The sequence below is a fragment of the Pseudophryne corroboree genome, chromosome 3 (assembly GCF_028390025.1).
Source record: "Pseudophryne corroboree isolate aPseCor3 chromosome 3, aPseCor3.hap2, whole genome shotgun sequence".
NCBI classification, from domain to species: Eukaryota; Metazoa; Chordata; class Amphibia; order Anura; family Myobatrachidae; genus Pseudophryne; species Pseudophryne corroboree.
Window position 1 is genome coordinate 121522743 of NC_086446.1, and position 26889 is coordinate 121549631.

Sequence of the window (26889 nt, forward strand, 5' to 3'; positions counted from 1 at the left end):
CCGTGTGGTGTAATGTGAATTTCGGCTCATACCGTGTGGTGTAATGTGAATTTCGGCTCATACCGTGTGGTGTAATGTGAATTTCGGCTCATACCGTGTGGTGTAATGTGAATTTCGGCTCATACCGTGTGGTGTAATGTGAATTTCGGCTCCTACTGTGTGGTGTAATGTGAATTTCGGCTCCTACTGTGTGGTGTAATGTGAATTTCGGCTCATACTGTGTGGTGTAATGTGAATTTTCGGCTCATACTGTGTGGTGTAATGTGAATTTCGGCTCAGACTGTGTGGCATAATGTGAGTACGGGGCACTACTGTCAGTAGCTGGTGAGCATGGGGACATGTGTGACAAATGTTGGTGTCCTGCAGATGAGGGGTCTGATGGCATAGAAAGAGGCAGATGTGGCTCTGATGGCACATGTGTAAATTATAAACCTTACTTGTGTTATATTAAAACTGAAATATTCAGCTCCCTAAATCTGCCATATTTTTCAGAGTGGTCCAATCAAAATCAGGGTGTAGGTGCTGGGGGGTGCAAGGGGAGGGGTATGCATATGCACCTAGGCCTACCACTCTCTAGTTCTGCCACTTGGTCAGGGAAAGGTTGGGGAAGTGTAAGTAGCGATATGGTGCTGCAGAAGCTAGGACTCAGGGTTATGCCACAGCAGACAGTCAGTACCGGCCGGCGGTCGCACCATTATGTTTTATTTTATTTCACTGGGGTATATTATATCTGCTTTATTATTAGGAACTAGGGAGAAATTAGATTAAGCCATGTGATTTTACTGCAAGAATGTAAAATAGTTCTAGACATGTCCCTGTGTGGTGCTAGACACGCCCAAAAGGCGGTGCTAGACACGCCTCTCTGGCGGTGCACCCCCTAATACAATTAGCTGCGCACGCCTATGATGACAACTCAATAGAAATGGAGGAAATGATTAAGACTACTACTCCCACTTCAATCTGCAAGAAAAACTTACATTGAAGGAGCTTAGAGGATGGTATGATGTCATTACATTAGAAAAAAAACATTGAAACATAGAAACATAGAATTTTGATGGCAGATAAGAACCACTTGGCCCATCCAGTCTGCCCCACTGTTAGGCACCGTGGTCCGCGATGTCCTCGCGGCCCGGCGCCTAGCAACTAGGGAGCAATCCAGGAAATTGTACCCAATGTAATGACAATATTGATAGTGAACGGACGGCACCGTGGTTGGGGTAGGTGCTTTGTTCCAGGCATACAACGAGCACAGCGGGGAAGAATAAACATACCAAAATACTTTATTTAATTAAAAAATAATATAGCGGCGCTATGAAGGGTCCGTTGGCTATTTGAGGCATGCGCTGTAGAGTTTAGGAAAAGCGACATATGGTGGACAGAAAGTAGAATGCACATTACAATTATAACGTGACGTCACATTTACAACGCAACTTATAACGGGAGTTATAGCGCAAGGAGCTGGCGTGAGTTGCATGGCGCCCGCTACGCGGTACACAGCAACGATGTTTGAGGATACATCTGTACATCACAATAATTGACAACCCCAAAAATTAAACCATTAGTTGTTCTACCATCTAAATTCTACCCTGTAGAATCAAGAGGCAGCCACTTGGATATTGTAATTCAGTGAAGGATGATTTTAGAAAAATAGAAAATTCAGTCAAATAAATACAATTCAAATTTGAATCCAGTGGAGAAGAAAGCTTTAGTGCAACTAAAGAAAGTTGAAAATATAATCATCAAAAATGCAGACAAAGGGGGAGCAGTAGTACTACAAGAAAGGAAGCTTCATCTTCATGAAGCACATACAATTTTGGGGGATGAAACCACATATAAAAAACAAATGCATTTCAAGAAGATCTTAGGGTTTTACTTTATGATGCTAGAAACAAATCGTATATGTAAAGAAGAATTTGGTGAAACACCCATTAATTCCACAAATTGACATCATCCCAGTTGGATTAATAGCATACCATATGCACAGAGGTGTATCTAGGGGACTGGCACCGCTGGCAAAGTAACAGTGGCGTGCGGTGAGGTCAGTTGCTGGTGAGGCACTGGCTGGTACCAGAGCCAGATTTACACACGTATATACTATGGACCCGAAAGAGGTACCTTAACTCCACCATTCGATTGGCAGGTTGCCTAGGTACATACATTTTCCTGTATCTAAATAGGATTTACAGCACAGGAATACTGAAAGCCAACAGCACAATAACTAGAAATACATTAACCTGTACTTGAACAACTCAAGATTTATTGATTTTTGCAATAGGTGGTTATAGTCCTGCAAAGAATCTAATTTATTCCAGTTGAAAAAAAACAGTAACACATATTTAAACGAGCATACAGCTTTAGAAATGCAGTTCCACTATTCAAAGTCTTTCAAAAAACATACATTGTATGGCCTGACCTTTACTTGTAAATTACGTCCATTCGCCTATCCTTCTGGACAAAGCTATCAGTGACTTTGCTGTAGAAGTCCTCTCTATTTTCTTTTAGTTTTAAAAGTCTCTTTGTCTCAATAGAGATGATTGCCAGGGATGAAAGTCGCCCTTGATCAGTCTTATTCCTGGTGTATGTTTTGAGTCGTTTCAAAGCAGAGAATGACCTTTCAACAGACGCTGTTGTTGCTGGTATAGTGAGCACCAGTTGGAGTAACTTTGTTGCTTCGGGAACTGTTTGCACGAGATTATTCTCGGTCACAAAGCTGAGGAGCTCTGTGGGTGATTTGCATTCGTTCCTCACCATTTCTGAGCTATACAAGCCACTAAGATCAGTCTTTAGTCTAACAAAGTCAAAGTATTTTGCATATTTTGATAGACTCTGCAGTTTGGTGTCGTCAAAATGTTGGGACATATCATAAAATTTTGTGCAATCAACCAAACCTAGGAAACTTAGCTCAGCGAAATGGTCAAACCTAGCTTTCATTTGAACACTGACATTGTCCAGAATGTTATAAAACATTCTTTTCCTCTCATCTCTCATCACCTGGTTGCTTCGGGCATTGTCTGTCAGGCCAAGGGTGACACATTTCTGCTCAAATCGGCTATAAAAACTATCAAACTCTTGTCTCTGGCGTTCTACTGCTCCCATCGTGTCACGGATTCGTGCACAGCAGAATCCAATGTCCATTATTTTATTCTGCAGCACACGAAAGAGTGCATCGGTTTCATTGAAAATGCCCTCATATGCCATAATGAAGAAGCATGTGGATGCTTTTGACAGCCAGAGATCATATCCATTGGCCATGTACAGGGTGTCATTGTCCCAGTCTCGAGGATTTTCTTTCATAATCTTAAACATAGCACGTATATCAGACTGGAACATGCTGATTGTCTGCACTAGTCTGGAATTTGAGCTCCATCTCGTGGGCGCTGCTCTTGGCAAACGTCGCTTCACAACATCATCAAGTAGGTGAGTGCGCTTGGTCGACTTATTGAAAAATCCTGAAAGCCCCTCAAGTGTTTTAAAAAAAAGTGTTACACTGAGGCATACATTTTGCTGAATGCAAGAGAACCAGATTTAATTTGTGCGCATAACAATGGATAAACATCGCTTCAGGTATCTTCTCTTTAATCTTGGCCTGCACCCCATTGAGATCTGATGCCATCACAGAGGCTCCATCATAAGTCTGAGATACCAGCTTTTCAACACAGTTATATTTCTCTAACACTCCCATAAGATATTCAGCAATCGCTGGTGCTCGTCTATCTTCACTCACATCATCGAAACCCAAAAATGCCTCCTTCACCTCACTTTTAGCAACATAACGCAAAATCACAGAGAGCTGGGCTTTGCTTGTGACATCTGTTGTCTCGTCTACTTCAACTGCTACAAATGGGGCGGCATTAATCTCCTCTTTTATATCATTTCGGATCACATCACCAATTGCTTCAATTAAATAATTCTGGATTCTGTTAGATAAGCCAGAAAACACAGTGGATGTCTCCAAATACTTAGCTAACTTCTCATTTTCCACAGCAAAAGCTTGTACTAGCTCCACATAGTTGCCACGATTAGAAGAGCTTGCACTCTCATCGTTTCCACGAAATGCTAACTCCTGTTTCGCTAGGAAACAAGTGGCATTAATAAGGGATTTTAAAATCTCCCGGTTTTCCTTTACTTTAGTATTATGCATGCTGATATTTAATCTCCGCTGTTCACTCAAAGCCAGATCTATCCTTGTGATTCCAAAAGTCTTTAAAGTAATTTGGCTTTGGATATGAATTACTGATTTTTCATGTTTGCTGAGGCTCCTTGGCAGATTTTTCAAGTCACAAAATCCTGTGTTAGTCCAAACATTGTCGACGGTGGTAAACAGAAGGCAGGGAAAGCAGTACAGGCGATTCCTCGTAGCACAGCCACACAACCAGTCTTTTCGTTGGTACCACTCCACTTGGAATGTCCGTGTAATTTTCTTCCGCCCTGCCGTTTGAAGAAGGCCCTTAAGCTCAGGCATTGGTCTTCCATTAGTTATCAGTCCCCGCTTTGCCTGAAAGTCCAACTTGGAAAACTGTTTAAGGTTTGTTATGATGTCGTTTTCCATTTTTTCAAACTAGCTTGAAGTCAGCTATCAAATCTAACAAAAAAGAGAGAGCACTGATGTAGGACACATGATTTACTAGAAAGTTATATAAATAAAATATATACAATATATCCTGACCAAAAAAATAAATAATATGAAAAAATGACATGTACGCACACATACATCTATGGGGTCAATCCAAGTACGTGCAAGTAGCATTGTATGAGTGCGATTTTCTCTGAAAATGTGCACTGTAAATTAATTTTGCAATCCAATTAGGAACTTCGCACTTAATCAGAGTAAACTCAAATTTTTTTTGTTCACTACCCTGAGGTGTAAAATCTTTATTTGATGTTAAAAATGTCTGGACTTGCTTCAGAACCTCTTTGACACCTCCCTATCCCCATGACTAGTTAGGCATTTTGGAAATGTTTAAATTAGCTTAACTGAGCCAATAATAACATGACATTTTTTAGAATAATAACATGGCCTCAAACCCTTATTCGTTAAATCATGCACCCACAATTTCATGAAAAGTATTAAATAAAATAAATAGAAAAATATCTTTTAAAGTCACCTCAAACTACCCCAAAAGCTTTTTTCCTTTTCTTTTGGCATTTCCATTTAATTCCTTTATATTTAAATGAAATTCATTTGTGTTAGATTTCTTTAATTTAAAGAAACAGATGCAAAAACCTACACGTTTGACACCTTTTAAAAGTATCCAGTACTTTCCTGATCCCCACTTAAATCCTTCTCTATGATTCCACCTTTTTGGGGTCTATGAAAGTCTCCCCACTTTTCTCACATCGCATTTGGCATAGTTTGCAAACCCGAGCTGCAGGTGAGCATATATTCAAGTGAAAGCTGAAAATTATTTGCAGACTTGCACCTAATTGGATTGGACCCCTATCTGGTTTTAACAAAAACGGTATGATTTGGAATACTACTAAGTCAGTCAGCAAAGTGTGTGTGTGTGTGTGTGTGTGTGTGTGTGTGTGTGTGTGTGTGTGGGGGGGGGGGGGTGGAATTGGGGGGGAAGGCAACATGGGGTATCCCATTTTTCCTAATGAACCAGCCATGTTGATAATGCCATATCAGTGGGAACACACAGCATAGACGTCCCTTACTATTACATTAACCAGACCCAAACTAGTTTCAGGAAATTTCCTGGAAAAGCGGGGACTCAACATAGGATCCCCACCTCCCAAGCAATAACCTTTCAGTCCTGTGCTATGCCCCGCACCCCAGGATGGCAGTGGGTGGATGCACGTTTTATGAAATAAAAGTGTTAAGGTGGATATACACCTAAAGATATATCTGCAGATCAATCTGCGGATATATCTGTTGTTTAAGACATTGGAAAATGAATCTACAGTATGTGTGTGTGTATGTATGTGAAAATATATATATATATATATATATATATATATATAGCATGTGTGTATATGTGTATACAGTATATATATATATATATATATATATATACACACACACAATTCCACTCGCAAAACACAGCGGCACTCAGAGACGTACAGAAGTGAAAATGGTATATAGTTATGAACCGAAAACCAACGATTCGGTGGTCTCTGGCCCATTTGTCAAGGTAATAAGAACAATTAAAACATTTACATACCTTTCTGTAAAGAAGAAGCCAGCCAGTGTCTTGCGTCCATCCGTCAGTGCAGCAGCCCGTTCCATTTCCGGTCGCACGGGTGGCTGCACTGACGGATGGACGCAAGACACTGGCTGGCTTCTTCTTTACAGAAAGATATTTAAATGTTTTTATTGTTCTTATTCAACTTGACAAAGGGGCCAGAGACCACCGAAACGTTGGTTTTCGGTTCATATATACTGTTTTCACTTATGGACTTTTCCGAGTGCCGCTGTTTTGTGCGAATGGAATTCTGTTAATATCAGAGGGCACCGGAGCAAACTGTACTTGAGGGATGAGTGTTGGTTCTTTTGAACATATACATATATATATATATATATAATTTTATATTCGGTGTACATAGCCGCGGCACTCTCAGGTCATTATCATACAAGTGAACTGGCTAACATCTCATTGATGCAACGTTTTGGTTTATTTCAAACGTCAGGCATTTTTGAGCCTGACGACAGTTGAAATAAAACAAAACTGTTGCATCAGTGGGACGTTAGTGGTTCACTTGTATGATAATGACCTGAGAGTGCCGCTGCTATGTACACCGAATACACATATTCGCTATATGCACACCATCCAGGTGAAAACTAAATTAAAGGGAAAAAAAATATGTAGGGGTCCCCCCTATTTAATGGACCAGCACCGAGCCCTAGGAGCCAGCCTGATTCTAAAAAATATGGGGGGGAAAAATTGTATGGATCCCCCATATTTTTAGAACCAGCACCAGGCTCCTCCAGTAAGGGAGGGTAATGCCACAGCCAGGGGACACACTTTACGGGGTCCCGTGGCCAAAGCATTCAGACCCCCCCTAACTAGTCAGCAAAGGCCACAGGTTCCTAGTGAAGTAGGGACCCCCCAATACAGGGGTCCCCCTCTCCAGGGTACAGGCCTTTGCTGAAGCCCGGTGCTATCCCCCACACCCCTGGGCGGTGGGTGCAGGGTTGATAGCTTATGTAAAAGCAATATTGTCCTTTACAATGGGACTACAAGTCCCAGCAAGCCTGCCACTCATGCTGGTACTTGGAGAACCACAAGTACCAGCATGCAAGGCATTAAAGGCCCGCTGGTACCTATAGTCCCCCTGTAATGGAAATATTACAATAAAAACAATACACTGGCTTTTTAAAATATTTTATTTATCTGCAGCTTTGCCTGGTGGGTCGGCGGCCATATAGCTCTTTTGCGTGGGTGCCGACACACCATGGCTTCCGCCGACTTCGCCTGGTGGGACAGCGCCCACCAGGGCTTCCGCCGTCTTCGCCTGGCGGGTCGGCGGCCATATAGCTCTTTTGCGTGGCCGCCGACACACCATGGCTTCCGCCGTCTTCGCCTGGTGGGACAGCGCCCACCAGGGCTTTTGCCGTCTTCGCCTGGCGGGTCAGCGCCCACCAGGGCTTCCGCCGTCTTCGCCTGGCGGGTCGGCGGCCATATAGCTCTTTTGCGTGGCCGCCGACACACCAGGGCTTCCGCCGACTTCGCCTGGGTGGCAGCAGCCTGTAAGCTCTTACATGGCTGCTGCCCTCACCCAGGATTTCTGACGTCTTCACCTGGGTGGCAGCAGCCTGTAAGCTCTTACATGGCTGCTGCCCTCACCCAGGATTTCTGACGTCTTCACCTGGGTGGCAGCAGCCTGTAAGCTCTTACATGGCTGCTGCCCTCACCCAGGCCTTCTGACGTCTTCACCTGGTGGGCGGTAGCCTTTAAGCTCTTTTGCATAGCCACCGCCCACCAGGACTTCTTTCTTGTGGAGCTCTTCTCTGCTCCTGCACCGCCGACGAACTGTCTGCTCCGGGCTCATTCTGGCTTCTATAAGCCAGCCCCGGGTGGGTGGGGCGATGACGCGGCGAGCCGTGATTGGCTCGCGGCGGCCATCTTGGATTCCAAATATGGCTCTGCACAGCAGCGCCATTTTTGTTAGGGGCAAAGCCGTCAACCATGTTGCCTTAATGGCTGCAGGGACTGGATCCATGATCCAGACCTGCAGCCAAAATGCCTGCCGAGTTCCGCTGCCCGCCGCAGAAGTCCCGCCGTCCGCCGGCCGCCACCCGCCGCGAAGTCCTGACGCTCGCCGCCGCCACTAAAGTCCCGGCCCACCTCCGCCACACAAGCCCCGCCGCGGCCGGCCGCCGCCGCCCCACATAACTCCCGGCTACGTCGCCGTATAAGTCCCGCCGGCCGCCGCTGCTACAGCCCAACGCCGGGTTCAGAACCGCAATCAATGTGCCTGCTCATCAAACGTGATGAGCAGGCAAATTTACAAACTAGATGTGACTGTGCACCGTGTACTAGGGATTGGGAATATTCAATATTAATTATTTAGTTATTTAATGAATAAAGTTGAAATTGGAGTGGGGAAGGGGGGGGGGGGTAGGAGAAATGAATGTACTAGTCTAGTACTGACTGTGTTGTTCAATGTTCAGTGATTTCATTAACTTAGCAGCGCCGCGATTGTGGCGCTAATAAGTTAATGAAAGACCTGGACAAGTGGACAGTGTAAGTGTACATCAAGAATAAATAAAGCAGTGATGTGACAGTGTGTGTAACTGTGTAAACTAAACACTTACATGCACTGACACTGACTGCAGAAGAAGATACTGTTAAGGCACTAGCTCTCTCCTTCTCTCCCTGTAACAGCAGCAGCACTGACGGTGACAGCCGCATGCAGGTCACTGTCAGTGCTGCTGCTGCTGCCCAATCACTGTGACAGGGGCGTGCTTTCATGGCTGAAAGCACGTCCCTGCTGCACTGCGGCACCTCTATGGGTGCCGCTTCTAATGCTTTTTTTAATGGGCTTTTAGAGCCCCCTGCATGGCCACGCCCCTGCCCGCCCCCTGCTTCCGGCAATTTACAATTAGCAGCGAGAGGCACCGTTCAAGGTGCCTCCGCAATCGTTTTTTTAATGCTAAAGCACATTAGGTTACTATAAGAAGATACTTATGACACAGAACATGTCATAAGTATCTTCTCTATATTTTTTAAATCCCTTTAATGACAGGGGAGGCACTGCCTCCCCTGCCTCCCCTGACTGCACGTCCCTGCAAAGTAAGGGACTGGCGCCTCCCCCGTATTTGAAATAGGGAAGGTGCATGTGCAAAAAAGTGGCATGATCTTGTGGGAAAGGGGCATGACCACACAATAGTACTCCCAATTCAAATTACGTTACACAGTGGTAACCCTTATACACATTATGTCACACACTAGTGACCCTTACACATCATGCCCACACAGTAATCCTTGTCACACTGTGGAAAAATCAGCAGTGCCTGGCGCGGCCAAGAAGGGACTTTGCCCAGCGATGCCACCCGCAGTCAGCGGGTATAATCAAATATTAATGGCAGTGAAAAGGTATCTCTGCTCACTACCTAGTAGTGGTGATGTAGTGATATATTAACAATAGCATTCTAGTAGTTATTTTGAGTTTCTTCACTGTGGTGCATTGTGGTGCTGAACACCGGTGCCAGCTCTTGGTTGCTGTGCAAACCACAAGCCCAGGCACTGCCACTACTGAGTGATTCCACTCCCTGGCCAAGGGTGGCACCACCAGGTAGCGCCCCCTCCTCGGCCAGTGCACCTGGTGCGTGCCATCCTGGCCAATGGGTAGATAACCACCTGTTCTTAGCACATAGCCATGTCCCCAACCCCTCCCAGCACATAGAAGTAGTCCCCATCCCGCTCCCATCACATAGCCGTAGTCTCCATCCCGCTCCCAGCACATAGAAGTAGTCCCCATCCCGCTCCCATCACATAGCCGTAGTCTCCATCCCGCTCCCAGCACATAGCCATAGTCCCACTCCTTTTCCCAGCACATAGCCGTAATCTCATTCCCCTCCCAGAACATAGTCGTAACCCCACCCCCTCCCAGCACATAGCCATGGTCTCCCCCCTCCCTCCACATAGCCATGGTCTCCCCCCTCCCTGCACATAGCCATGGTCTCCCCCCTCCCTGCACAGAGCCATGGTCTCCCCCCTCCCTGCACATAGCCATGGTCTCCCCCCTCCCTCCTTCATATAGTCTCCCCTCCCAGCACAGAGTCCCCCCCTCCCTGCATTTAGTCCTCTCCCCTCCCAGCACAGAGTCTCCCCCCTTCCTGCATATAGTCATCTTCCCTCCCAGCACAGAGTCCCCCCCTGCATATAGTCCTCTCCCCTCCCAGCACAGAGTCCCCCCCCCCGCATATAGTCCTCTCCCCTCCCAGCACAGTTTCCCCCCTCCTTGCATATAGTCCTCTCCCCTCCCAGCACAGAGTCCACCCCCCTGCATATAGTCCTCTCCCCTCCCAGCACAGAGTCTCCCCCCTTCCTGCATATAGTCCTCTCCCCTCCCAGCACAGAGTCCCCCCTACATATAGTCCTCTCCCCTCCCAGCACAAAGTCTCCCCTCTCGCTGCAAATAGACCTTTCCCCTCCCAGCACAGAGTCTCCCCCCTCCCTGCATATAGTCCTCCCCTTCCCAGCACAGAGTCCCCCCCCTGCATATAGTCCTCTCCCCTCCCAGCACAGTCTCCCCCCTCCCTGCATATAGTCCTTTCCCCTCTCTGCATATAGTCCTCCCCCCTCAATGCACATATCAATTAATATGTTGCAGTACCTAGTGTGATGAGCTGGGCATCGCCTGGACTGAAGGACTGCACAGTAGACAGGAACACCACACTTCCGCACCGCAGCACACTTTGTGAAGAAAGTGAAAATAAACTATAGCTCCCAGCAATCCTTGCTGCTAGGAGCTCCTGACAGTAAGGGCTGCTGGGAACTGTAGTTTACTTTCACATTCTTCACTATTGCATTGCGGTGCCGAACACCGGCACCTGTTCCTGCCTACCGTGAGATCCTCCAGCCCAGGCGATGCCACTACTAAGTGATTCCACCCATTGGCTGAGGGTGGCACTGCCGGGCGGCGCCCCCTCCTCAGCTGGCACCCCTGGTGAGTGCCATCCTGGCCAATGGGTAGATACGCCCCTGCATACACACAATTTGTAAGACTCCAAAATAATTGCAGCAATATAAATGATTTTGGGATTCAGGCTAATATCTTGAAAGGTAAATTCCTTATAAGAGGATATAACCCCATCAAAATAGATGATGCAAAGGTAAAGGCAGGTAATAGATTCCGGGAAGATCTTCTAACACAAAAAAAAAAAAGAAAGAGAATAAAGTGAAATATAATAGCAGGCCTTTTATAACCTAGTTTTGACATGGAAAATTAAGCAGTCAAGAAAGTATTACAAAGACACTGGTGTATCTAGTTAAAAGATCCAATCTTAGGTCCAAACCTTCCTTTAGACCACAATTGGTATTTAAGGAAATCTACCAATTTAAAAATAGGATTTTAATACCTACCGGTAAATCCTTTTCTCTTAGTCCGTAGAGGATGCTGGGGTTCCAAAAGGACCATGGGGTATAGACGGGATCCGCAGGAGACATGGGCACACTATAAGACTTTGAATGGGTGTGAACTGGCTCCTCCCTCTATGCCCCTCCTCCAGACTTCAGTTAGAAAACTGTGCCCAGAGAGACGGACATTTCGAGGAAAGAATTTATTGTTTAAACACGGTGAGTGTCATACCAGCTCACACCTCGAACATGCCGCAGAACGTGGCATTCAATAGAACACCAGCTGATGGCATGGAAAAACCATGCAGCAAAATGCTGACCGAAAACGTAACACAACCTGTGTGTATCATGACCGATAATCACAAATTGCATGTCATGGCACGAATAACCGCAGCAACAGACTTGACTGCAAAGAAACACCACATGAGTGTAACGACAACCAATAGCTGCAGATACAGTACGCATAGGGATGGGCGCCCAGCATCCTCTACGGACTAAGAGAAAAGGATTTACCGGTAGGTATTAAAATCCTATTTTCTCCTACGTCCTAGAGGATGCTGGGGTTCCAAAAGGACCATGGGGTTTATACCAAAGCTCCAGACTGGGCTGGAGAGTGCGGACAACTCTGCATCACCAATTGAGCAAACCTGAGGTCCTCATCAGCCAGGGTATCAAACCTGTAGAACTTAGGAAAAGTGTTTGAACCCGACCAAGTAGCCACTCTGCAAAGTTGAAATGCCGAGATTCCCGGGCAACCGCCTCAAGAAGAGCCCACCTTCCTGGTAGAATGGGCCTTCCCCGACTTCGGTACCGGCCAGCCAGCCATAGAATGAGCATGCCGAATCGTATCACAGATCCAGCGTGTAACAGTCTGCTTAGAAGCAGGGGCCCCACTATTGTTGGGAGCATACAGGATAAACAGAGCGTCTGTTTCCCCAATTTAAGCCGTTCTGGCGACTCAAAAAAGTCAAATCTCTGATAACCACAAGAGACTTCGAATCAGCCAAGGCATAAGTAGCCCCAGGCACCACAATAGGTTGATTCCTGTGAAAAACGCAGAAACCACTTTAGGCAGAAATTGTTGCCAATTTCTCAATTCCACTCTATCCGCAAGGAAGATCAAATAGGGCTCTTGTGAAGCAAAGCCGCCAATTCCGACCCCCGCCTTGCGGATGCCAATGCCAATAGCATGACCACTTTTCAAGCGAGAAAGCTTTACCTTACGAAAAGGTTCCAACCAGCGTGACAGAAACTGCAACACCACAATTTGGTCCCATGGTGCCACTGGGGGCACAAATGGAGGTTGGAAGAGCAGCACTCCTTTCACGAAAGTCCGAACTTCTGGAAAGGTGGCCCATTCTTGATTTAAAAGAAAATTGATAAGGCCGAAACCTGCACGGTAATGGAGCGAGCCTAACCTTAGGTCTGCATCCACACCTGCATGCAAAAAATGGAGAAAACGACCAAGCCGAAATACTTCCGTAGACGCCTGCTTGGATTCACACCAAGACACATACTTCCTCCAAATACGGTGGTAAATCCTTGCCATTACTCCTTTCCCAGCCTGAAGCAATGTGGTAATGACTTCACCGGCAATACCCTTTCGGGCTAGGATATGGCGTTCAACCGCCAAGCCGTCAAACGCAGCCCCGGTAAATCTTGGTACACACCCTGTCCTTGCTGTAACAGGACTACCCTTAGAGGAAGAGGCCAGGGATCTTCTATGAGAAAGTCCTGAAGATATGGATACCAGGCTCTCCTTGGTTAGAACGGAACAATGAGGATCGCCTGAATCTTTGTCTTTCTTATGGTTATCACCTTCGGAAAGAGTGAAGTTGGAGGGAACACAAAGACCGACTGAAAACCCACAAAGTGTCACGAGGGGGTTCAATGCCATAGCTTGAGTGTCCCTTGATCTGGAACAACATCCCCGAAATTTCCTGTTGAGGCGAAAAGCCCTCACATCTAATCGAGGAATTCCCCAAAGACTTTTCATTTCTGAGAACTTCTTGATGAAGACCCCACTCTCCTGGATGAAGATAGTGTCTGCTGAGGAAGTCTATTTCTCCGTTGTCTTCACCCGGAACGACGACCTCTATTAGAGCATTTACCTGCCTTACCGCTCATCGGAAACTTTTGTGGCTTCCACCATTTCCGCTGTGCTACTCATTCCGCCCCAGTGGCTTACCTACGCCACTGCTGTTTAGTCTTCCGACCGAATTAAGACGGGCAGAACACGAAGAAGACGTTCCGTTGTAAATAGCTCTTATCGCAGGCAAGCTTTTCGGCTTGACCTTTTTTCTTGGAAATTCTTCCCTTGGAAAAACATCTCCCCAGCCTCGGAGACTTGTATCCATGGACACCAGGATCTAATTCATCGTCCCTGTAGGAGGTGAGAACTGTGAAGCCATCACAGGAGAGATATCCTGGTCCTGTGAAACAGGAATATTTACCGGTGCATGTGCAGGTAAGTCCTGGACCATATGTCTAACTGGTCCCGCAAAACAACTCTGGCATTTGACCTGCTCACCGAATGGCCTTGTAGGCCGCAACCACCTTCCGCATCAATGGAAGGTATCGACCGGTTTACACTGTTGCAAACCTGATCCGACTCTGGATCATCAGATCTCTTTCCACAGGAAAAACAAACTCTGAACCGATCAGTATCTAAACTAATTTCCAACTCCGACCTCAGCGTCGTTGGGATCAACAGCAAATATTTGTGACGAAGAACTGTCAAAGAGAAACAACGAATTGTACCATTTGTTTCTTGACCTCGCCGCAGTCAGGAGAGCGTCCCAGTACAGAAAAATAATGGCTCTAACTATAGAAGGAAACCATCATACCACCATCACTCTGGTGAAATGGCAATGACAATCCTGAATAGCACAAATAGGTAAGTTTAATGCGGATGTCATCGCACTTAAAACCCCTTTCTTCTGTTACAGGTCGGAAATCCCTGCCCTGAGAGATTCCAACTTGTAGTTCAAATTCTTGAGAAGAAATCTTTTTGGGATTGTTCTGACCGAGCTGTCCGGTCTCAGACGCACGCAAAACGCCTGAATAACAGGTTATTCCCTTTTTTTTTTATGACAGGGACAGCAGGACAATGTCCTGATCCTGAACCAAGCCTTGTATGGCATCGCCTACTACCTCCCCGTCGATAGGAGAATCGATAAGATCTATTTTAAAAATCAGCGAGGGGAATCATCTGGAAACTCAAATATGTCCCCCTATGGACTGTCTTCTTAACTCACTGTGTCAAGTCCATTCCAGGACTGACTGAGGAGTATTAGACGAGTTCCCACCGGTGTGGGCTCCAGCAAGATAGACCCAGCGATCTGTGGTGGACGTGGTAGAAACAGAGGACGATATCTTGCTCTGCGAACTTGAAAAGGCCACAGACCACTTACCTTTTCACCTTCCTCTACCTGCAAAGAAGGGGAAAACGAAACGGTATCCAACTGGTCAAAATGACTGCATCCCACAAAAAATGCGTCACCAACCGATGCGTTGGAACATAGCTCAGGACGGGAGACTTACCAGTGGTATCTGCCGAGATCCTCAGAACCAAGCCATCCCCAAACCAGATTATCCCTTCATAGGGAAGATGCTCCAGTATATCTCGGAGCCAGTGCATACCTCTTGTAGTCGCACGGCAGCATGCTGCAATGTTCTAGAAAAGACCCAAGGAATATCCCATTTCTCCCCAGGGTCATTATATCGGACAACAAGGTAACCGATCATCCTTGACTACAAGTACACCTCCAAGCGCATGTAATGCAAATATCATCAAAGCATATAATGAAAATTATAACTTAGCTTTCTGTATACGATCCTTGGTGACAGGGCCCCGTGTAGACCAGGGGTAGACATTCACTTTGTTCTATCCACGGCGGGAGAAGAATAAACACTCGGACTCCTCGTGAGGATTCGAGACCATCTTGTCACGGCTGACCTAGAACATCATCAACAGAGCGACCAGCAAATGAGAAGGAATACTTTACTTCAGCATTCACAATAAATTGTTATAAAACTGTACACATTTAAATACACAAATATACACATATATCCATATATACATCTCATATATATTAGTGATGAGCGGTTTCGGTTCCTCGGAAACCGAACCCCCCCGAACTTCACCCATTTTACACGGGTCCGATGCATACTCGGATTCTCCCGTATGGCTCGGTTAATCCGAGCGCGCCCGAACGTCATCATCCCGCTGTCGGATTCTCGCAAGATTCGGATTCTATATAAGCAGCCGCGCGTCGCCGCCATTTTCACTCGTGCATTGGAAATGTTAGGGAGAGGACGTGGCTGGCGTCCTCTCCGTTTATTAATAATATTTGTGTTTATTGCTTAATTGTGGGGACTGGGGAGCAGCTGTATTAAATAGGAGGAGTATAGTGCAGAGTTTTGCTGACAGTGACCACCAGTATACGTTGTCTGCCTGAAAAACACACCATATCTGTGCTCAGTGTGCTGCATATATCTGTGCTCACACTGCTTAATTGTGGGGACTGGGGAGCAGCTGTATTATATAGGAGGAGTACAGTGCAGAGTTTTGCTGACAGTAACCACCAGTATACGTTGTCTGCCTGAAAAACACTCCATATCTGTGCTCAGAGTGCTGCATATATCTGTGCTCACACTGCTTTATTGTGGGCACTGGGGACCACCAGTATATTATATAGGAGGAGTACAGTGCAGAGTTTTGCTGACCAGTGACCACCAGTATACGTTGTCTGCCTGAAAAACACTCCATATCTGTGCTCAGTGTGCTGCATATATCTGTGCTCACACTGCTTAATTGTGGGGACTGGGGAGCAGCTGTATTATATAGGAGGAGTACAGTGCAGAGTTTTGCTGACAGTGACCACCAGTATACGTTGTCTGCCTGAAAAACACTCCATATCTGTGCTCAGTGTGCTGCATATATCTGTACGCACACTGCTTAATTGTGGACACTGGGGACCACCAGTATATTATATAGGAGGAGTACAGTGCAGAGTTTTGCTGACCAGTGACCACCAGTATACGTTGTCTGCCTGAAAAACACTCCATATCTGTGCTCAGAGTGCTGCATATATCTGTGCTCACACTGCTTTATTGTGGGCACTGGGGACCACCAGTATATTATATAGGAGGAGTACAGTGCAGAGTTTTGCTGACCAGTGACCACCAGTATACGTTGTCTGCCTGAAAAACACTCCATATCTGTGCTCAGTGTGCTGCATATATCTGTGCTCACACTGCTTAATTGTGGGGACTGGGGAGCAGCTGTATTATATAGGAGGAGTACAGTGCAGAGTTTTGCTGACAGTGACCACCAGTATACGTTGTCTGCCTGAAAAACACTCCATATCTGTGCTCAGTGTGCTGCATATATCTGTGCTTACACTGCTTTATTGTGGGGACTGGGGAGCAGCTGTCTTATATAGGAGGAGTACAGTGCAGAGTTTTGCTGACCAGTGACCACCAGTATACGTTGTCTGCCTGAAAAACACTCCATATCTGTGCTCAGTGTGCTGCATATAACTCTGCTCACACTGCTTTATTGTGGGCACTGGGGACCACCAGTATATTATATAGGAGGATTACAGTGCAGAGTTTTGCTGACCAGTGACCACCAGTATACGTTGTCTGCCTGAAAAACACTCCATATCTGTGCTCAGTGTGCTGCATATATCTGTGCTCACACTGCTTTATTGTGGGCACTGGGGACCACCAGTATATTATACAGGAGGAGTACAGTGCAGAGTTTTGCTGACCAGTGACCACCAGTATATATAGCAGTACGGTACGGAAGGCCACTGCTCTACCTACCTCTGTGTCATCAAGTATACTATCCATCCATACCTGTGGTGCATTTCAGTTGTGCGCAGTATATATAGTTGTAGGCCATTGCTATTGATACTGGCATATAATTCCACACATTAAAAAATGGAGAACAAAAATGTGGAGGTTAAAATAGGGAAAGATCAAGATCCACTTCCACCTCGTGCTGAAGCTGCTGCCACTAGTCATGGCCGAGATGATGAAATGCCATCAACGTCGTCTGCCAAGGCCGATGCCCAATGTCATAGTAGAGAGCATGTAAAATCCAAAAACCAAAAGTTCAGTAAAATGACCCAAAAATCAAAATTGAAAGCGTCTGATGAGAAGCGTAAACTTGCCAATATGCCATTTACGACACGGAGTGGCAAGGAACGGCTGAGGCCCTGGCCTATGTTCATGGCTAGTGGTTCAGATTCACATGAGGATGGAAGCACTCATCATCTCGCTAGAAAAATGAAAAGACTTAAGCTGGCAAAAGCACAGCAAACAACTGTGCGTTCTTCTAAATCAGAAATCCCCAAGGAGAGTCCAATTGTGTCGGTTGCGATGCCTGACCTTCCCAACACTGGACGGGAAGAGCTTGCGCCTTCCACCATTTGCACGCCCCCTGCAAGTGCTGGAAGGAGCACCCGCAGTCGAGTTCCTGATAGTCAAATTGAAGATGTCACTGTTGAAGTACACCAGGATGAGGATATGGGTGTTGCTGGCGCTGGGAAGGAATTTGACAAGGAGGATTCTGATGGTGAGGTGGTTTGTTTAAGTCAGGCACCCGGGGAGACACCTGTTGTCCGTGGGACGAATATGGCCATTGACCTGCCTGGTCAAAATACAAAAAAAATCACCTCTTCGTGCGGAATTATTTCAACACAAATGCGGACAACAGGTGTCAATCCGTGTGTTCCTTTGTCAAGCTGTAATAAGTAGGGGTAAGGACGTTAACCACCTAGGAACATCCTCCCTTATACGTCACCTGGTCCGCATTCATCAGAAGTCAGTGACAAGTTCAAAAACTTTGGATGACAGCGGAAGCAGTCCACTGACCACTAAATCCCTTTCTCTTGTAACCAAGCTCCTGCAAACCACACCACCAACTCCCTTAGTGTCAATTTCCACCTTACACAGGAAAGCCAATAGTCCTGCAGGCCATGTCACTGGCAAGTCTGACGAGTCCTCTCCTGCCTGCGATTCCTCCGATGCATCCTTGAGTGTAACGCCTACTGCTGCTGGCGCTGCTGTTGTTGCTGCTGGGAGTTGATCGTCATCCCAGAGGGGAAGTCGGAAGACCACTTGTACTACTTCCAGTAAGCAATTGACTGTCCAACAGTCCTTTGCGAGGAAGATGAAATATCACAGCAGTCATCCTGCTGTAAAGCGGATAACTCAGGTCTTGTCAGCCTGGGTGTTGAGAAACGTGGTTCCGGTATCCACCGTTAATTCAGAGGCAACTAGAGACTTGATTGAGGTACTGTGTCCCCGGTACCAAATACCATCTAGGTTCCATTTCTCTAGGCAGGCGATACCGAAAATGTACACAGACGTCAGAAAAAGAGTCACCAGTGTCCTAAAAAATGCAGTTGTACCCAATGTCCACTTAACCACGGACATGTGGACAAGTGGAGCAGGGCAGACTCAGGACTATATGACTGTGACATCCCACTGGGTAGATGTATTGCCTCCCGCAGCAAGAACAGCAGCGGCGGCACCAGTAGCAGCATCTCGCAAATGCCAACTCGTTCCTAGGCAGGCTACGTTTTGTATCACCGCTTTCCATAAGAGGCACACAGCTGACAACCTCTTACTGAAACTGAGGAACATCATCGCAGAATGGTTTACCCCAAATGAACTCTCCCGGGGATTTGTGACAACGCCAGCAATATTGTGCGTGCGTTACATCTGGGCAAATTCCAGCACATATGTTTTGCACATACATTGAATTTGGTGGTGCAGAATTATTTAAAAAACGACAGGGGCGTGCAAGAGATGCTGTCGGTGTCCCGAAGAATTGCGGGCTACTTTCGGCATTCAGCCAACACGTGCCGAAGACTGGAGCACCACCAAACAGTTCTGAACCTGCCCTGCCATCATCTGAAGCAAGAGGTGGTAACGAGGTGGAATTCAACCCTCTATATGCTTCAGAGGATGGAGGAGCAGCAAAAGGCCATTCAAGCCTATACATCTGCCCACGATATAGGCAAAGGAGGGGGAATGCACCTAACTCAAGCGCAGTGGAGAATGATTTCAACGTTGTGCAAGGTTCTGCAACCCTTTGAACTTGCCACACGTGAAGTCAGTTCAGATACTGCCAGCCTGAGTCAGGTCATTCCCCTCATCAGGCTTTTGCAGAAGAAGCTGGAGACATTGAAGGAGGAGCTAAAACAGAGTGATTCCGCTAGGCATGTGGGACTTGTGGATGGAGCCCTTCATTCGCTTAACCAGGATTCACGGGTGGTCAATCTGTTGAAATCAGAGCACTACATTTTGGCCACCGTGCTCGATCCTAGATTTAAAACCTACGTCTGCAGAGGTTCAAAGACCTGCTGGTGAGAAAATTGTCAAGTCAAGCGGAACGTAACCCGTCAACAGCTCCTCCTTCACATTCTCCCGCAACTGGGGGTGCGAGGAAAAGGCTAAGAATTCCGAGCCCACCCGCTGGCGGTGATGCAGAGCAGTCTGGAGTGAGTGCTGACATCTGGTCCGGACTGAAGGACCTGCCAACGATTACTGACATGTCGTCTACTGTCACTGCATATGATTCTCTCACCATTGAAAGAATGGTGGAGGATTATATGAGTGACCGCATCCAAGTAGGCACGTCAGACAGTCCGTACGTATACTGGCAGGAAAAAGAGGCAATTTGGAGGCCCTTGCACAAACTGGCTGTATTTTACCTAAGTTGCCCACCCTCCAGTGTGTACTCCGAAAGAGTGTTTAGTGCAACCGCTCACCTTGTCAGCAATCGGCGTACGAGGTTACTTCCAGAAAATGTGGAGAAGATGATGTTCATCAAAATGAATTATAATCAATTCCTCCGTGGAGACATTCAGCAGCAATTGCCTCCAGAAAGTACACAGGGACCTGAGATGGTGGATTCCAGTGGGGACGAATTAATAATCTGTGAGGAGGGGGATGTACACAGTGAAAAGGGTGAGGAATCGGAGGATGATTATGAGGTGGACATCTTGCCTCTGTAGAGCCAGTTTGTGCAAGGAGAGATTGATTGCTTCTTTTTTGGTGGGGGCCCAACCAACCAGTCATTTCAGTCACAGTCGTGTGGCAGACCCTGTCGCTGAAATGATGGGTTCGATAAAGAGTGCATGTCCTGTTTATACAACATAAGGGTGGGTGGGAGGGCACAAGGACAATTCCATCTTGCACCTCTTTTTTCTTTCATTTTTCTTTGCATCATGTGCTGTTTGGGGACAATTTTTTTGAAGTGCCATCCTGTCTGACACTGCAGTGCCACTCCTAGATGGGCCAGGTGTTTGCGTCGGCCACTTGTGTCGCTTAGCTTAGTCACACAGCGACCTTGGTGCGCCTCTTTTTTTCTTTGCATCATGTGCTGTTTGGGGACAATTTTTTGGAAGTGCCATCCTGTCTGACTCTGCAGTGCCAATCCTAGATGGGCCAGGTGTTTGTGTCGGCCACTTGTGTCGCTTAGCTTAGTCACACAGCGACCTTGGTGCGCTTCTTTTTTTCTTTGCATCATGTGCTGTTTGGGGACAATTTTTTTGAAGTGCCATCCTGTCTGACACTGCAGTGCCACTCCTAGATGGGCCAGGTGTTTGTGTCGGCCACTTGTGTCGCTTAGCTTAGTCACACAGTGACCTTGGTGCGCCTCTTTTTTTCTTTGCATCATGTGCTGTTTGGGACAATTTTTTGGTAGTGCCATCCTGTCTGACACTGCAGTGCCACTCCTAGATGGGCCAGGTGTTTGTGTCGGCCACTTTTGTCGCTTAGCTTAGTCACACAGCGACCTTGGTGCGCCTCTTTTTTTCTTTGCATCATGTGCTATTTGGGGACAATTTTTTTGAAGTGCCAACCTGCCTGACACTGCAGTGCAACTCCTAGATGGGCTAGGTGTTTGTGTCGGCCACTTGTGTCGCTTAGCTTAGTCACACAGCGACTTTGGTGCACCTCTTTTTTTCTTTGCATCGTGTGCTGTTTGGGGACTATTTTTTTGAAGTGCCATCCTGCCTGACACTGCAGTGCCACTCCTAGATGCACCAGGTGTTTGTGTCGGCCACTTGTGTCGCTTAGCTTAGTCACACAGCGACTTTGGTGCACCTCTTTTTTTCTTTGCATCGTGTGCTGTTTGGGGACTATTTTTTTGAAGTGCCATCCTGCCTGACACTGCAGTGCCACTCCTAGATGCACCAGGTGTTTGTGTCGGCCACTTGTGTCGCTTAGCTTAGCCATCCAGCGACCTTGGTGCACCTCTTTTTTTCTTTGCATCATGTGCTGTTTGGGGACTATTTTGTTGAAGTACCATCCTGTCTGACACTGCAGTGCCACTCCTAGATGGGCCAGGTGTTTGTGTCGGCCACTTGTGTTGCTTAGCTTAGCCATCCAGCGACCTCGGTGCAAATTTTAGGACTAAAAATAATATTGTGAGGTGTTCAGAATAGACTAAAAATGAGTGGAAATTATGGTTATTGAGGTTAATAATACTATGGGATCAAAATGACCCCCAAATTCTAGGATTTAAGCTGTTTTTGAGGATTTTTTGTAAAAAAACACCCGAATCCAAAACACACCCGAATCCGACAAAAAAATTTCAGGGAGGTTTTGCCAAAATGCGTCCGAATCCAAAACACGGCCGCGGAACCGAATCCAAAACCAAAACCCGAAAAATTTCCGGTGCACATCACCAATATTATATATATATATATATATATATATATATATATATAATCTGGCAGGAACATCAGGGTCCCTAGTGACATTTATGTGTTCTGAATGTGTATGAACTAGAGATGAGCGAATTCGGTTTTACTAGGATTTACTCGGTTCTCAAAATGGCATCTGATTGGCTATCCAAAACACGTGACACCCGTGAGCCAATAAGATGCCGTTTTGAGACCGAGTAAATCCGAGTAAAACCGAATCCGCTCATCTCTAGTATGAACATGTACTGAATGCCAATGTTGTGGATCTAATCAGGAAACATTATGGCCGACATAGAACATAGTATTCGTGTCGACGACAGGGAGTAGTGACTGGGCAAAAACAACATTTATGTGACCCCGAGGGATCTGAGGGAAACATATACCTAATTTCACTAGGACGCAAAATATTATCACGTCTGTGCTACAGTTACAGCTCACTGCAAACGTACCATACATATATATATACCTACAGGTATAGGACTTTTATATATTTTACACCCAGTCATCATAGTTGGTGCCGACAGGGACACCCACATACTTCTGTGTTCCCCAAACAGTGCATACTTTTGCAAAGCTTACCACTACTGACATGCTGACACTTAATCTCATGAATCAAGTACCATCTGGAGTCGGCACTGCCGACAGGGGATACACATATCTGTTTGCGGTAGATCACTCACACATGTCGACACACATGTACTAAACACCCACCAGCATTGTTAACATCGGCAGATTTCTGACAGGGAAGCCACAGAACTCTAACCAACTCTGTGTACACACGCACATTATATACATATATCTATAGTGCCTCATGGGTGAACCTATAATGCACTACATAACTGTGCCCCCCCCCCCCCCCCTCATTTTACACTGTTAGTGTCTAACAGTGTTTTGGCGGGCCCAGCATCTCTGTGAGGAGAAAATGGCGCTGTATAGAATTGTAAGGGCTAAGCCACGCCCCCTTCTCGGCGCGCTTCAGCCCCGCTATCTTTCTACAGTTTTATACTGGTGGGGGTCCATATACAGTGCCTATGCACTGTTTATATCTTTGCCAGGGTTAAACTGTGAGGTATATTGCTGCCCAGGGCGCCCCCCCTGCGCCCTGCACCCTTGTAGTGCCGCTGGTATGTGGGAGCAATGGCGTGCAGCGTGACCGCTGCGCGTTACCTTTGAGACTCTTGTAACCCTTAGTTGCTCCCTATTTATTCAATACATAGGTTACTATTTCCAAATGACTTAGTGCCTCCACCCAAGCAGTCTATAGGCCAACCCAGGCTTGCTTGGGAAAGCTGTTGCCAGTAGTGTTGTAGTTACTGTTTAGAGTGTGGGTTGGGTGAGATGTTTAATTTACCTTGTTTTCTTCTTTTGTCTTTCAGATTCCGATGTTCATATGAATGAGACAACTGGTCCCCTTCAATGGTAAGTATTTATTAATAGGATGTTAATACCTTCTCATGTTCTCTTGGTTTCAAATTAAACCCTTCTTGAATTTAGGTTCACAGTATATCAACAATTAAAATCATTAACTGCAGAATAAAGATATAATTTACCAACATATATGTATATACATAAATGGTTACCTGTTATACCATATAACAAATTATTTTAACTAAGTGTATCAGATAGATTATCAATACAGCTACTATAACATTATAAGTCACACTGCATTATCAGGTTTATGTGTTGGGTATACCCGTTAGTTATCGTTGGTGCACAGTTGGGGCCCAATTTACATTAGATACCCTGGCAGTAGTTCTATTATGGAAGCGGAAGGACGGATAGAGGTCCTATTTATTAAATTTCTAAATAAGGTCAATCCAGAGGTGTGACCGAGTCAGAAATCATCCTGAAGAGAACAGCGAAATAAATCCAAGGATCGCGGCTTCTGGCTGGTTTATGGTAGGAGGGATGAGGATATATCCTAGGATTTTCAGGAGCGATATCCAAATTTATATTATCAGTGTGCCTTTACAATGTTGGACGAATACAATCTTTATTATCCGCTTGGGGTAGACTGTTCACAGGTACTTTACTTACTCTCTATGTATGACTCAAAACCCGCTCAACTGTTGGTGAATAATTCCCCAATTAACTAATTATCTCAAAGGGACTACGGCATTTATGTCCATTCCAAACTGTCCTGTATACTTCAACGGTATAATCCGTGCAAAAGTGTCTTAGTCCCAGTGAGGGCACGATAATACGGTAAACTATGAACCATTCAGAGTTCACTTAATATACAGCTCTGCCAGTATTACTTTATGTTATTGACGGAGTATCAAGAGTTATTTCAATTATTCCCAATTTTAGATACAGTATTGGGAGGGTTCGTGGCAACCACTGATGTTACCAACATTATACTAGGGATCCCTAGAGTCTGTAGTGGTTATAGTCTCTTAATGCAATGTCATCCGTCTCATATTAATAATCCCCCTCTCTCAGCCCATGGTTGGATGGATCAGGATGGCCTTGGTCCCATAATTCTCTCCCCCAATTACCTCAGTCTGCTGTATAGTGCGTATTCTACCCCTAGAGGGAGACAGCCTGACCTCTGCTCAGCTCCCCCAGTGTCCGGCCCTCCTCCTCTCTGACTGACTTGACTATTACAGACTCCTGGACTTCTCTGCAGGCAGTTAGGACGGATATCAGTTTGTTTTCCTCGTCACAGCACAGCTATCTCCAGGAGCCATTAAGTAAGTATATTGGGCGCTTACCAACACTGTATTTAACCCCCTGTCACCAGCTCTGGGTATACTTTGCGCCTCCCTCACACTCCGTTCCCGTATGTCCTCTATCAGTCTGCTCTCCCTCCTTCTTGCTGGCTTCTTATCGGCTCTCTCTCCAGCAGCTCTCCTCAGCACAGTCTTATGCTGTGCTCCTCATCTCCGTCTCCCGACGGCTTCGCATCAGCCCCGGATCCTCCCGTTCTTCCCAGCAGAGTCTAGTCCGGCCCTCCTCAGCTCCGTCTCCGGCCGCTTCCCTCCGCAGAAACTCGTGCCGCTCTCTCAGCTCCGTCCCCGGCCGCTTCCCTCAGCCGAAACTCATGCGGCTCTCTCAGCTCCGTCCCCGGCCGCTTCCCTCAGCCGAAACTCGTGCTGCTCTCTCAGCTCTGTCTCCTGCCGCGCTCACTCCAGCTCGCGCTTCCCTCAACCGTCCTCTCCTCACAGGCACCCCCTCATCAGCTCGAGGGCTCCTGGAAGGATCGCTTGCAAACCTGCTCGTGACCAGAGGCCACAGTACTTCATTACAATAGTCCACTAGTTCCATTATAAATTCAACACCATCACCCAGCTTTTATAGATATATTATACATATATTAGAGTACACAAAGGGAAATCTATATCATATATTTATACATATATTATATATTTAATATATATATTCTAATAGAGTAGTCATGAATTATTGACCCTCACTATATCTCCTCAGTAGTCCTTATATTAAGGGGCTACACTCTCCCCCTGGTGAGTAAATTTAAATATTTCTAGTGTATTTAATTTAATCTCACCACCTACATATACATTTTATAGTTATATTTAAGCATTACTGAGTACACTCCATCCGAAATATGGCCATGACATCACCAGGTTGGGGTGCACTACCAAAGGAATTTCGGTCGGGATTCCCAACTGTTCATAGGTGAGTATTCTAGGGGCTCTCCTGACCCGTTGAGGCCGAGGTGACATAACTGATTGATCATACACGACTTCTTCTCCATTATCACTCCGAAGGCTTGTATCATTGACGGCTGTTATTTCATCAATTGGCTCACTTCCCTCCTCTTCAGTATGGTCCACATTCCCTTGATCTACCACATTGAAGGAGGTGGGTATTTCTGCTTGTTCTCCATGGTATGATTCCAATGCAGTGGCTTCGGTTCCCCAAGGCTCACTATCCCAATAGTAATATCCTGCATTACAGTCATCCTCAATATCTTCAGCTTCCCTTCTCAGACCCCGAAGGTTACTTTCATTTTTAGCAGGGTTTTCTTCTTCATTATTTTCTGTAGGATAATATACCTTATCTTCCCACCTAATGTCCTGGGCAATAGGGAGTAAATGTTTTCTATGGTAGGTTACCCTACTTCCTTGTCCATTTGCCGGGGCGAGTTGGTATACCGGAATGTTAGGGAGCTGTCTCAATACTATGTAAGGAGTGGGTTTCCATTTATACTGTAACTTTTGCTTTCGAGGTAACCCCAGAGCTCTAATCAGCACTCGATCTCCAGGCTCTAAGAGGTGTTCCTTAATGTGCCTATCGACATATCCTTTGTTTCTGTCACCCATTTTCCGGGCAGCATTTGCAGCTAGTTGATAGGCTTCTCGCAATTGTTGACGAAGTTGTCTAACATATTGGCTGTGAGATATCTTTGAACCAGAATTATTGTGAGTTCCTAAACAAATATCTATGGGTAATCTGGCCTCCCAAACGAACATGAGGTAATATGGGGTGTATCCTGTAGTGTCGTTCCGAGTGCAATTATATGCATGCACTAAAGGAGCAATATATTTCCGCCAATTGGATTTTCTTTTAGAGTCTAAGGTACCCAACATGTTTAATAAAGTTCTGTTAAATCGCTCAGGCTGAGGGTCTCCTTGGGGATGATAAGGGGTAGTGCGGGATTTAGTTATACC

The 26889-nt window shown here is 46.1% G+C and overlaps 1 protein-coding gene across 1 annotated transcript in view; it reads left to right on the forward strand.

The window, feature by feature from the left end:
- The window catches only part of LOC135054944 (uncharacterized), a 236422-nt gene that overhangs the window by 25293 nt on the left and 184240 nt on the right, over positions 1-26889 (forward strand). Inside the window, exon 2 of the mRNA XM_063958436.1 lies at positions 23632-23674. Within this exon, the coding sequence (XP_063814506.1) occupies positions 23650-23674 (25 nt within the window). The 5' untranslated portion in view covers positions 23632-23649. The remainder of the gene's footprint in view (positions 1-23631; positions 23675-26889) is intronic.